Raw genomic sequence first — 12,337 nt, 5'->3', positions numbered from 1 at the left:
CCACCAGGGTTGTGGGTTTGATTCCCAGGGCCACCCATATTTAAAATGTATGCATGCATGACAGTAACTTGCTTTGGATAAAAGCGTCTGCTAAATGCCATATCTGTAGCTGAAGTTTAGATAGACCACCTCTCTTGTCTTCACACACTTCTGTTGAGTAACATCCTGGAGAAGCTAGTTTGGAATGTTTTAAGGACAATTATTTTCTAGTATTTTGTACTGTATTGTCAGGCTGGCATAGCCGTACGGTTTCAGAGAGCATGTTGAAGTGTGTGTGCTGCAGGTATCAGTGTACTCAAGCTTCATTGTAGTAGTTTAATGTCCCTATGCATTTCTCCAGTTGGGTAGCTACGTCTTCCCTGCTGACTGATTCCCTGGGGAAAGTCCTCCCACTCCCGCCCTTACGATAAAGATGTGTCATGCAGTCAGTCATCCCTAATGGCTGTAGTGCACTGTGAGTAGTGTAGGCCAGAGTTAGGACAGTACTGTGCAACAGTTTTAAGGAAATAACTAATTTGTTACCTTTCAGAGAACTCCCCTTTAGTCTTCCAACTTCTCTGTGCTGTGGGTGTTTGTCAGATAATGAACAACCACACGTGTTTTGTTACAGGACGAATACACCAAGCCTTGGTCACGTCGTTGAATGAAGACAACGAGAGCGTCACCGTGGAGTGGATAGAAAATGGAGACACCAAAGGGAAAGAGGTAAACAAGCCTAGCTAGTAGCTTAGCACGACAGCCGGCGTCCGCTCAGCTCTTAGGCATATTGAGCCCTATGAATAATGCATCTGAAGACATTCTACAGTTTTGGAGATTACACAATCCTTCTGCATGTTCTACAGTTCTGCCAGACATCACTCTCTGCCCTGAATATACATGAGTTTAGAGAGCCTTACAGCAGTCATATTTCCTGAGCTTTGCTGTTGAATACAGATTTTGTCCTACTGCTCTCTGCTCCTCTGAGCTACATGGATATACCTCTCTGCTCTCCATATACTAACATATAAGGTACATATTAACTGAGTATATTTGCACCTCATCTCTTCTGCATATTGATGTGTGGAGTATATTGTGTTAGATCTGTTGAATATTGACTTGAAAAGTATGGCTCGAAGAACCATTAAAAAGGGCACCAATTGGTTGTGGCCTCTGTTAGAAGGTGTGGTAATGATGAATAGTAGGAGATGTACAGTTAACACATTTATTGCCACACCACACACAGACACACACAAGAAGGGCAAAGAGAAGGGACTAGTGGAATTGTTCAGGAGCGACTGTATGGGTTAGGTACAATTACAGTGACACACTCTTCTCTCTGTCCAGATTGACTTTGAGAGTATATTTGCACTAAACCCAGATGTGGCCCCAGAAGAGGAGATCGCCCCCAGCCCAGAGACCCCGCCCCCACCAACGCCCACCTCTGTGAAGGTCAACAAGATCACCAAGGTGAGCGCTTCATGCGACGGAATTTAGTTTAGTTATGGAATGCTAGTATAACTACCGCAGGGTGAAGTCTGCCTGTGTAGTGCATAGATATAGAACCGGATATATTGCCTATGGTGCAGTGTGTGGCCTCAGAGGCCCACTGCTGGAGTGGCAAAAAAAAACACAGAACAGATGCGAAGAAAGGAAGCTCCAGTAATCTGATTCTCAATATTTGTCCATTTTTATAACCCTTATTTTGCAGTCATGGGAGTGAGAAGTGTTATATTCTTCAGGGTTGTGTTCTAGTGATCTGCTGGGTAAAATCATTTCGTAAACCATGATTATGGTTTAATCCTCATGGCTTCAATTATTTTTGTCAATGCATTTATCTTATCTCCCTCTTTTGTGTTCCTTAGCAGAACCGGCGAACAATAGCGCCCACTAAGAATGGCACTCCGTCCAGGGATAACAGAGGTGTTTGTGTACTTGTTTTTGATCATTGACAGTTGAACATTGTCTTGAAATGTTCATGGGTACAATGTCGCTTAATTCACTTGAAACAGGCCCTCTTGATAACTCTCTGTGTTGTGGGTTCCACAGTGGTGTCGACCCGGGCCAGACCAGCTCCACCCCAGCAGCTAGAGCCTTCCCCTCCTCCTCCTCCCGCCCAGCAGCCAGCCCAGCCCACTCAGGCCCAGACAGCCCAACAGTTAACCAACGGTAGGAACATCACGGCTATATCCATCTATCTAGGAGTTACATTTTGACATATTTACTCATTCCGGAAATCTGAATGTTCTGTCATTTTCACCATCCTATGCATTCCCCGGAAATATTATTTGTTATTCCATTTCATGTCGTGTATTTGTTACGATAACATTTGACCAAAAGACTTGATGTTCCTGATTTTCTATGTTTTGTCGATCACATGTGTGTCACAGAAGCGTCATTGCATCAGCTAAGCAGAAAGGAGTTTGGACAGCTTTGTATGTATCAACTCTCCCAACCACCCCAATGCTTAATGTTATCTTAGAGCCCTGTCGCTTTCCTTTGGAGAACCTTTAGTTTGTGATTATTACTCGCCTAAAAGGCTTCCGCTATATTCAAAGCCGTGATGGGGGCTCCCCCCCACCAATGGAATCAGAGACAGAGAGAGACATCCTCGTAGCTCTCTCTCTATTTCCTGCTGGCCAGCCTGGCTCTGGTTCTGACCTGGCCCTGCTCCCCCAGATTACTGCAGATTATTAATCACCGCTCTCTGCTCTGAATGACGAGCCTGCAGGCCTTCAGATGGGGCTGTATGCTGCTCAGCTGGATATCTTGGGGTCTGGTGGAAATGGGCTACTGACACTCACTTTATACTCTCCTCTCTCTTATAATAGGATTTTCAAATTATGAATTGGGTTTCTAAATGGTACTAACTGTTTTTTAAATGTATTATTATTTTTAATTATTTTAATCTTCTGGTTGCATATGTGTCATGCTGGTAGAAATGAGGTGATGTGATGGATTTATGTAACTTTTGAGGAACCTAGACTGAAGTCCCCTATGTACTCATATCTCTGCTTTCCCAGTCAGCATTTGACTGTTGTTGGATCAGTGGTTGGTCAAGAGCCCTATAGTAGTGTATTGTAATAGTAGTGTAATAGGAATAGAAGGGTTACCAGGGTAAGGTTTGTGCCAGCTGCTGTAGCCTGCCCTCAGGCCTGTATAAAGTTGCTGTTCCTCTGAATGATAGCTAGGCCCAGTCCCCAGCCAGGCACCACTCTGTCTGGACAACCCTATAGTAGGGAAACACCAGCAGAGGAAGAGATCCCTTTCAGAAAGGTTGAGTGTGAAAGGCAGCGTTTGTGACTTCCTGTTCCTTTGCCGGGGTTTCCTGGCAGCGAGGAGGAAGTCCAACTGTGTGAAGGAAGTGGAGAAACTGCAGGAGAAGAGAGAGAGACGACGGATACAGCAACAGGAGCTGAGGGAGAAGAAGGCACAGGTACAGGGTTACTCTCCTCCTTCCATCCTCTGCCCCCCCATCTCTTCTCTAATATCTGGGTTTTTAAAATGAGGATAAAATAAGATAATTGACTCACATATTTAATTGACTCACTATAGCCATGTTAGTCATTGAACACATTTTCTTTAGTGATAATAACTTGCTAATTGAATTCAAGTATAAATTGAACAGTGACCTAACATAACCGTTCTCAGGAGGTGGACACCACTGTCCCTAACTATGAGATCCTGTATATGATCAGAGACTTCCGTGCCAGTCTGGACTACCGGCCGCTGTCCACCACAGATCTGGTGAGTACAGACAACACCCTGCTCTCTCTCCCTCCCTGCTTTCTCTACCTCTGTCCCAATACAATGGCCTGATCAATGTGTGTTTTTATTTTGTCAGATTGAAGAGCACAGAATATGTGTTTGTGTGAGGAAACGTCCACTCAACAAGAAAGGTAAGGAGGACATCCAACAGAGCCTTTAATCATAATGAGGAACCAGTCACGAGTTGACCTACTATGAGCTTTTGGACGGTCATAATCAGTCATGTTCAGGTATTTTCTTATGGCCTGTAATCAGGGAAACTACACTACATGACCAAAAGTATGTTGACACCTGCTCGTCTGAACATCATTCCAATATCATGGGCATTCATATGGAGTTGGTCCCCCCATTTGCCCTTTGTTGCTATAACAGCCTCCACTCTTCTGGGAAGGCTTGTCACTAGATGTTGGAACATTGCTGCGGGGACTTGCTTACATTCAGCCACAAGAGCATTAGTAAGGTCGGGCACTGATGTTGGCCGATAAGGCCTGGCTCCCAGTTGAATTTCCAATTCATCCCAAAGGTGTTTGATGGAGTTGAGATCAGGGCTCTGTGCGGGCCAGTCAAGTTCTTCCACACCGATCTCGACAAACTATTTCTGTATGGACCTTGCTTTGTGCACAGGGGCATTGTCATGTTGAAACAGGAAAGGACCTTCCCCAAACTGTTGCCACGAAGTTGGAAGCACAGAATCATCTAGAATGTCATTGTACGCTGTAGCGTTAACATTTCCCTTCACCTGAACTAAGGGGCCTAGTCCAAACCATGAAAAACAGCCCCAGACCATTATTCCTCCTCCACTAAACTTTACAGTTTGCACTATGCATTCGGGTAGGTAGCGTTCTCCTTGCATCCGCCAAACCCAGATTAATCCGTCAGACTGCCAGATGGTGAAGCGTGATTCATCACTCAAGAGAATGCGTTTCCACTGCCCTAGAGTCCAATGGCGGCGAGCTTTACACCACTCTAGCCAACACTTGGCATTGCGCATGTTAGTTTCATGAAGCTGTCGACGAACAGTTCTTGTGCTGACGTTGCTTCCAGAGGCAGTTTGGAACTTGGTAGTGAGTGTTGCAACCGAGGACAGACTATATTTTTACGCACTTCAGCACACGCCGGTCCCGTTCTGTGAGCTTGTGTGGTCTTCCAATTTGCGGCTGAGCCGTTGTTTCTCCTAGACATTTCAACTTCTCAATAACAGCACTTACAGTTGACCGGAGCAGCTCTAGCAGGGCAGAAATTTGACGAACTGACTTGTTGTAAAGGTGGCATCCTATGACGGTGCAACGTTGAACGTCACTGAACTCTTCAGTAAGGCCAATGTTTGTCTATGGAGATTGCAAGTCTGTGTGCTCAATTTTATACACCTGTCAGCAACGAGTGTGGCTGAAATAGCTGAAGTCGCTAATTTGAAGGGGTGTCCACATACTTTTGTGTATATAGTGTATCTTCTCTGTATACTTTCATTAACATGGCTGTGCGTATTCCAGAGCTGACTATAAGGGACTTGGATGTGATTACCATCCCCAGTAAGGATGTGGTGATGGTTCATGAGCCCAAGCAGAAGGTGGACCTGACACGCTACCTGGAGAACCAGACCTTCCGCTTCGACTACGCCTTTGATGACAGCACCACTAATGAAATGGTTTACAGGTCAGACAGAGAGCAGTCGGTTGTTGCAGTAAAACAACTGTTTTGTTTGACGTGTCAGCTTTATGTTTTTACTGGAATTCAATCCAGGAGGACTGCTTGCATTGGATTTGTGTGTGTGTAGAATGTATTTTGATGGCGTGTGTATGTTAGGCTGTTGTGATGGAATGTGTGCAAGTATGTGTTTTGCTAGTGTGTGTGAATGCACACACACACTGATGAGTGGATTTGTGTGTTTCCACTACAGGTTTACTGCCAGGCCCCTGGTGGAGACCATCTTTGAGAGGGGCATGGCCACGTGCTTCGCCTATGGACAGACTGGTAGTGGCAAAACACATGTGAGTCGCGCACACACACCAGCCTCCTCATCCTCTTCTGCTGATGCATGTCAGTTATTAAACACTAACTTAACAATAACATTACATCAGTGACATCGAGGTTCAATGTGTACAAGCGTTGTTGCATTTTCATTTCAATTTATGTTTCACCCACAATCAGAACTGTGAATATTGCCATCTTTTGTTTCAGACTATGGGTGGAGATTTTTCTGGAAAGAACCAGGATTGTTCTAAAGGGATTTATGCATTAGCTGGTAAGTGATTCTTAGTGGATTCTTAGTATTGTTGTTGGTGCTGTAATGCTCAGAACCTATTACAATTGTAAAACTTTCTCTTAGTCTCTTTCCCCTTTGTCCTCATGCAGCTCGGGATGTGTTTGTCATGTTGAAGAAACCCTGCTACAAGAAGTTAGATCTTCAGGTGTACGCAACCTTCTTTGAAATCTACAGTGGAAAGGCAAGTGATTAATGACTCGTTTATACAGCATCAACTTGTGGTTTTGGTTGTAGGCAATGTTCCTTCTAAGCTGCGCGCGTGCGTGGCCACGCATCTCCTCCAGGACTGCCAGGGCAGAAGACGCAAGAGATTGAGTTTCACTATCAACATTTTTCTCTAATGTGATCGAATCAACATTATCAGCCCCTTTTCAATGCAACAAACCAAAACAAATCTAACTTTGCAAGATTGAGTCTTTAATTAAAGGGTCCGTGTTGCATATAAGCTAATAGGCAGAGTGTAGCCTACATTGTCTAATTCTCTTTATTAACTGGGTGGTTCGAGCCCTGAATGCTGGTTGGCTGAAAGCCGTGGTATATCAGCTCGTATGACAAAAAATGTATTTATACTGCTCTAATTATGTTGTTATCCAGTTTATAATAGCAATAAGGCACCTCGGGGGTTTGTGATATATGGCCAATATACCACACCTAAGGGCTGTGTCCCATGGTATACCCATGGTATACGGTCTGATACACCACAGCTGTCAGCCAATGAGCATTCAGGGCTCGAACCACACAGTTTATTTTGCATCATATAACACATTACAATGCAATTTACAATGACCTATTTGGTCCATGATGTTAAACATTTTTTTTTTTTTTTAAGTCTCATGGAATGTAGGCCTATCATAGAATTCTCACAAGGTTCAAGTTTCTGCAAGGCCTCAATTGGTCAGTGCCCCAAAATAATGGAGGGAACTTGGTTGTAAGTGTTTAACTCGGACTGTAAGGGGAAGCGGTGTATTGCTCCCGTGGGTGATTATGTTGACAGACTGGTTTTAAGTTGCGGTCATATATGTGTTGGACCTGACTGTTTACCCTGACTGCGTGTGTGGTTGTATAGGTATTTGACCTGATTGTTGTGTGTGTCTTCTAGGTGTTTGACCTGCTGAATGGTAAGGCTAAGCTCCGGGTGCTGGAGGATGGGAAGCAGCAGGTGCAGGTGGTGGGGTTGCATGAGAGAGATGTCAAATGCACAGAGAACGTCCTCAAACTCATAGAAGTGGGCAACAGCTGCAGGTAAGGCAACGGAGTGGAAGGTATTTGTAGCAACATCCCACAGTTGCCCTAACTAATGACATAAACGGTGATCTTTAAAACGTTATTGTGCATTACATTTAAATGCTCTCCTTCCTGCTTTCTTTCTCCCTCTCTGTCCCTCTCTCTCAGAACGTCAGGGCAGACCTCGGCCAACGCCCACTCGTCCCGTAGCCACGCCGTGTTCCAGATCATTCTGAGGAGGAAGGGGAAGATGCATGGCAAGTTCTCCCTGATCGACCTGGCGGGGAACGAGAGGGGGGCCGACACATCCAGCGCTGACCGCCAGACACGCCTGGAGGGAGCTGAGATCAACAAGAGCCTTCTGGCACTAAAGGTCAGAGGGGAGAGATCAGAGGGCAGCTGCAGAGCATTCTGACAGGGACACTCGGTAGAAAGTCAGCAGATGTTTAGTCTGATAGTTCAAGTAAAAGTTTATTAATCTTATAGGGATTTACAGGATTTGACATGAATACAGCTCTGATAGTGTGCTGTCTGAGATGCATTTTCCTCCAGTTGAACAGAACTAGCAGTCTTAGTTGGACATAACGTAATCTTATAGAAATGGTCAACTGTATTTTTCCTGTCCCATCTCTCTCAGAATGTATATCAGTCAGCAGGCAGACAAACTGTAGCTCATTGTATCGTTCTTTAACTCTACCAGGAGTGCATCAGGGCGCTGGGACGGAACAAACCACACACTCCATTCAGGGCCAGCAAGCTCACACAGGTCCTCCGAGACTCCTTCATAGGGGAGAACTCCCGCACATGCATGGTGAGTTCATCATTAGTCACTGCTAGTGGGATTGGTAATTGGTGAATTCTTTCCTCACTGGCAATAGGGTTCAGTCATCTCTGATTTTCTTAAAAATTACTATTTTTAAGACACCTGGCCCATGGTCTAGGCCAGTGGTCACCAAGGTATTCCTAGTCGATCGCCAAACATTTCTCTTAAAAAAACAACGATAAAGCCTTGAGTTTCTATTTTTATTTATTTGTATCGCGCCGTTGGCTGGGTAGGCGAAGTGTTCCCATTTTGAACCATTTCATGTATCTGAAGGTACATACTCTGCCTTCCCGTCGGGCCCAGAGAGCAAATCAAGCACACTATAGGCCTACTGCTGGCCAATCGGATGTCTCAGATTACCATGTCTGCGATAACGTAGCAGGCTTAAAATAAATCTAAAGCAAAGTTGATACTGTGAGCTTAAAACGTTTAAAACCATGACTAGAGACAGACTGTCAATGAATACAGCAAAGAGCTGCTGTTTTTATGACTGAGTTCATGTTTAAGTTCTTACTCAGCACTGTCAATACTTTTTATTCAACTCTTTCATAAGCCATTTAATGGGTGTTCTTCCACTTGTGCTACAACCAGCACAGCAGCTGTAATGAATGAGAAGGAAAGTGTATCGATAGGCTTGTCTTGTTATTATTAGCGGCTTGGGAATATTTCACTTTCTCTGTTCACAGGAATAACAACATCAATTTGTGCATGAGGCAGAAATAATTTGGTGTGACTCAAGTTTCGCTATCAGCTAGAAGACGGTGTTCCTTTTTTGGTCAGTGTCAGTGGAGGAAAGGGAGAGTGGAGGGATGTTGAGAGGCGGACCCTCAGTCTGCTGTTCTCTCCCTCTGCTGAGATTGACCATCAGATGCAGGCACCATCAATCAGCCCAGAAAAAGAAAAAGCTAATTATTTAAATGTATGTTCACTCAGCTGTGCCTCACAAGTAATACAACAACTGATCTATTACCGGTGTGATCATATAGACTACCTAAAAAAAAGTATATAATTTTCAGGGAAATTCAACCGTAGCCAATATGCAGTGATAATGTGTTGGGCCTATAACCTTCTTTACGAACCTCAATGCTACAGAACTGTTTTTAATTGGTTAATGTTGCATAGACTTATGTTTTTGAAGTGATCTTGACTCAGAAAGGTTGGTGACCACTGGTCTCGACCCTGTAGCTTTTAAGTAAACACACTTTCTGCAAAGGACAGGCCACCTTACTTGGTCTTTGTACTGGCCTTACCTCCACTGAGTTTCTCCTCACCTCTGTCCTATCCAGATAGCCACCATCTCTCCTGGCATGACATCCTGTGAGAACACCCTCAACACGCTACGCTACGCTAACAGGTGGGCACACGTGTTACAGCTGGCCATGGGAAACTGTGTCTCCTACAATTGTGCTTTCCATCTGTGATCAGCAGAGAAGTGTCTGAGAAAAGGAATATAGGAACCTCTTCTTTGACCACGCTCCCTTTAGGTTTCTATGGACCTTGAGCTCTTCACTGTGCTCGTTCACACAGCATTTTTGTGCTTAGAAATAGGTAGAGGATGCTTCTGAGCCTCAATAGGCAGATATAATGATGTAAAGAAAGGGCTCTCTATGATCATACAAGTATTTGTTGGGAATATTGGGAATATCTGCCTGCAGCAGTTTGATCAGATGTAGGCTACATGTGAAAGACTGAATGAGTGCCACTGTGGCAGACAGGTCATGGGGAAAGGAAAATGCCTATTTCTCTCTAGTTTTGTGTGTCCTGACCCTCGTCCCCTCTCTCTTGTGGTCCCTGCTCCTCTGCTCTGGGCCTGGTGCTGTGCTCTGCTCTGCAGAGTAAAGGAGTTTGGGATCAGTCCCTCAGACATCCCCTTCTCCCAGGGCGGTGGAAGTCGCTCGGCGTTCTCGGAGCTCTCGCCCACCCATGAGTACGATGACTTTGCTACTTCTCCCTGCAGGTCAAGCACCTTCCCATTGTGTGCACACACATACAAATACCTTTTTGGTTGTCAAAGCATACACTTACCTGCATGCTTTTCCTGTATGCATACATTAGTTGTAAAATACAAACAACACACACTGTTCTTTTGGTCTTTGTTCCATCGTTCTCACCAGTCTCTCTGGAGGACTTGTCCACACGTCTTATTCCTCATTTCCTTCCCTTTTTATTCCATCTCCATGAAACATTCTTTCATCCTTTTCTCCAGCCTTGGCATGTGCCCTGCGATCATCTTTTGCTGTGCTGAGTTTGTGTTAACTTGTGAAAGCTGTTGTTCTCCTCATATCCTCTTATGGACAATAACGTGTGCGTGTGTGTGTGTGCATTTTATCACATTTCCTTGTGATGTGGCATTTGGTTCCAAATCTTTGTTTATGGTGTCATGTAGCATAACCAGTCAGTCAGGCCTATTAGTTAACACCTAATATTTGACTAGTCATTTTATACTGTGCTAGTTAGAGGATAATTCCTTGGCTAAGTACCTGCAATTATTGCCAAAGGTGCAGTGAGACCAGCCTGTGTTTGTTCCATCTCCAACTGCTACAGAAATTCCTGTCACCACCCAGTCAGTCAGTGGGTCAGACACAAGTCAATAAGGTTAGGCTGTACGGGACCATATCAGCTCAGTCACACCTCATTAATCATACACGAGATGCCAGAAGTATAGACAGTCCTGGCCGTATGTTTGTGCTATCATGCCAACTCATTGTCGCTCATTGTCATGCCAAACATGGCTAACATGCAAGGGCCCTGTTGAAACACACAGCTTCTACAGTTCTATAGCATCATCATTTAGAGCTGCTTTAGTGGGGAACAACTAATCTAGCACTCTGAATTTGATTAACTGATTATTCTTATATTGCTTAATTCGGTTTTATCGACTGAAAAAATAAAACATTTTATTTTAAAGATACCATATCACTGTAACTTAAAATGGATTGTAAAGCAAGTTGCAACAAATAAGAGCACAGATGAAGGACCCATTGGCTGCACATGGTGTCACTGGTGTTGTGATGGTTTCTGGGTATCTATTCAATGGGCCAAAACATTCAGTCAAATGTATTGCATAGAACTGACGAGACTTAATATTCTGAGTCACAGTCATATCCAAGTAATGCATTTCTATCTGCAATATCCTGACTGTTTGTCCCTACTGAATAAGGCCCATCATGTGGAGTGTATTTAACTGGGCTGTGCAGCACTGTCAGCTGACCGGAGGATGGTGTTGATTGACACACAGAGTGAAGGAGTTGACGGTGGACGCTAACCAGGTGACCGAGGGGGTCCATCCCAACATCCATGTGGTGGACCTGCTGGACAATGACTGGGACCACCTGGGCAGCTCCCCCCAGAGAGACGACCTCAAACTGCTCTGTGAGCAGAACGTAAGCAACACTCTTATAATACACTCTTAATGCACTTTTATGCTCACTCAGCTTGTATCCTAGATGGTTTTCTCACTGTGTGGGTCTGTGTGCACACGTGTTTGTGTGCATGAGTTTGTGCATGAGACCCAGCTCTTCCTTCCTTGAGGCCATTTATTCAAAAGAGGTGATGCTGGTGTGTGTGTGTGTTACTCTGACTGTTGTCTGTCTCCAGGAGGAGGAGGTGTCACCCCAGCTCTTTAACTTCCATGAGGCTGTGTCTCAGATGGTGGAGATGGAGGAACAGGTGCTGGAGGACCACAGAGCTGTCTTCCAGGTCAGACCACATTAACAGATGGCTCCTCTTAGACCCTTTCACATATGGTTAGGAGGTTCCACCTCTGTGTTGAATTAATCTGCAAGATTAATATCCTGTGGAGCTACTATCCATGAAATTCTCTAAATCATCCACTTATTCAAGCTAATGTGATACTGACTTGATGGGAGCAAAGTCATTGATTTGAATCATTTGTTTGTCAGTAGGAAGATGAGATGACTGTTATTGGTGAGATGTTAATGTGTGTCTTTTGTGAGCAGGAGTCTATCCGGTGGCTGGAGGATGAGAAGGTTCTGCTGGAAATGACTGAGGAGGTGGACTATGACGTGGACTCCTACGCCACTCAGCTAGAGCAGATACTGGATCAGAAGATTGATATCCTCACTGAGCTCAGAGGTAAGCAGCCTAGACATGTATTATTACAGTGACATGGTACCGTTTCAGTCAGATAGAAGAACATCTCTAAGGAATGAGGTGTGGTAAAAGTATGCTCACCTGGAAAATCTAATCCCAAAATCATAGGCATTAACATGGAGTTGGTCCCCCCTTTGCTGCTATAACAGCCTCTACTCTTCTGGGAAGGC

At 44.5% G+C, this 12,337-nt stretch overlaps 1 protein-coding gene across 5 annotated transcripts in view; it reads left to right on the top strand.

The window, feature by feature from the left end:
• The window catches only part of LOC120063329 (kinesin-like protein KIF2A), a 32,993-nt gene that overhangs the window by 14,762 nt on the left and 5,894 nt on the right, over window positions 1-12,337 (top strand). Inside the window, exons 2-20 of one of the 5 annotated variants that reach the window (XM_039013647.1) lie at window positions 611-705; window positions 1,324-1,446; window positions 1,845-1,899; window positions 2,026-2,145; window positions 3,312-3,412; window positions 3,628-3,723; window positions 3,821-3,875; window positions 5,235-5,397; window positions 5,642-5,732; window positions 5,923-5,986; window positions 6,097-6,188; window positions 7,107-7,249; window positions 7,400-7,604; window positions 7,932-8,042; window positions 9,341-9,408; window positions 9,889-10,011; window positions 11,293-11,437; window positions 11,652-11,753; window positions 12,014-12,149. In XM_039013647.1, the coding sequence (XP_038869575.1) occupies window positions 611-705; window positions 1,324-1,446; window positions 1,845-1,899; window positions 2,026-2,145; window positions 3,312-3,412; window positions 3,628-3,723; window positions 3,821-3,875; window positions 5,235-5,397; window positions 5,642-5,732; window positions 5,923-5,986; window positions 6,097-6,188; window positions 7,107-7,249; window positions 7,400-7,604; window positions 7,932-8,042; window positions 9,341-9,408; window positions 9,889-10,011; window positions 11,293-11,437; window positions 11,652-11,753; window positions 12,014-12,149 (2,088 nt within the window). Of the gene's footprint in view, window positions 1-610; window positions 706-1,323; window positions 1,447-1,841; window positions 1,900-2,025; window positions 2,146-3,311; window positions 3,413-3,627; window positions 3,724-3,820; window positions 3,876-5,234; window positions 5,398-5,641; window positions 5,733-5,922; window positions 5,987-6,096; window positions 6,189-7,106; window positions 7,250-7,399; window positions 7,605-7,931; window positions 8,043-9,340; window positions 9,409-9,888; window positions 10,012-11,292; window positions 11,438-11,651; window positions 11,754-12,013; window positions 12,150-12,337 lie in introns of all 5 variants that reach the window. The other 4 variants (XM_039013648.1, XM_039013646.1, XM_039013650.1 and 1 more) reach the window with 4 other exon arrangements.

This window comes from Salvelinus namaycush, chromosome 18 (assembly GCF_016432855.1).
Source record: "Salvelinus namaycush isolate Seneca chromosome 18, SaNama_1.0, whole genome shotgun sequence".
In the NCBI taxonomy this organism is placed as follows: Eukaryota; Metazoa; Chordata; class Actinopteri; order Salmoniformes; family Salmonidae; genus Salvelinus; species Salvelinus namaycush.
Note: the sequence above shows the minus strand (reverse complement) of the source record. Positions and strands in the feature narration are given on the sequence as shown.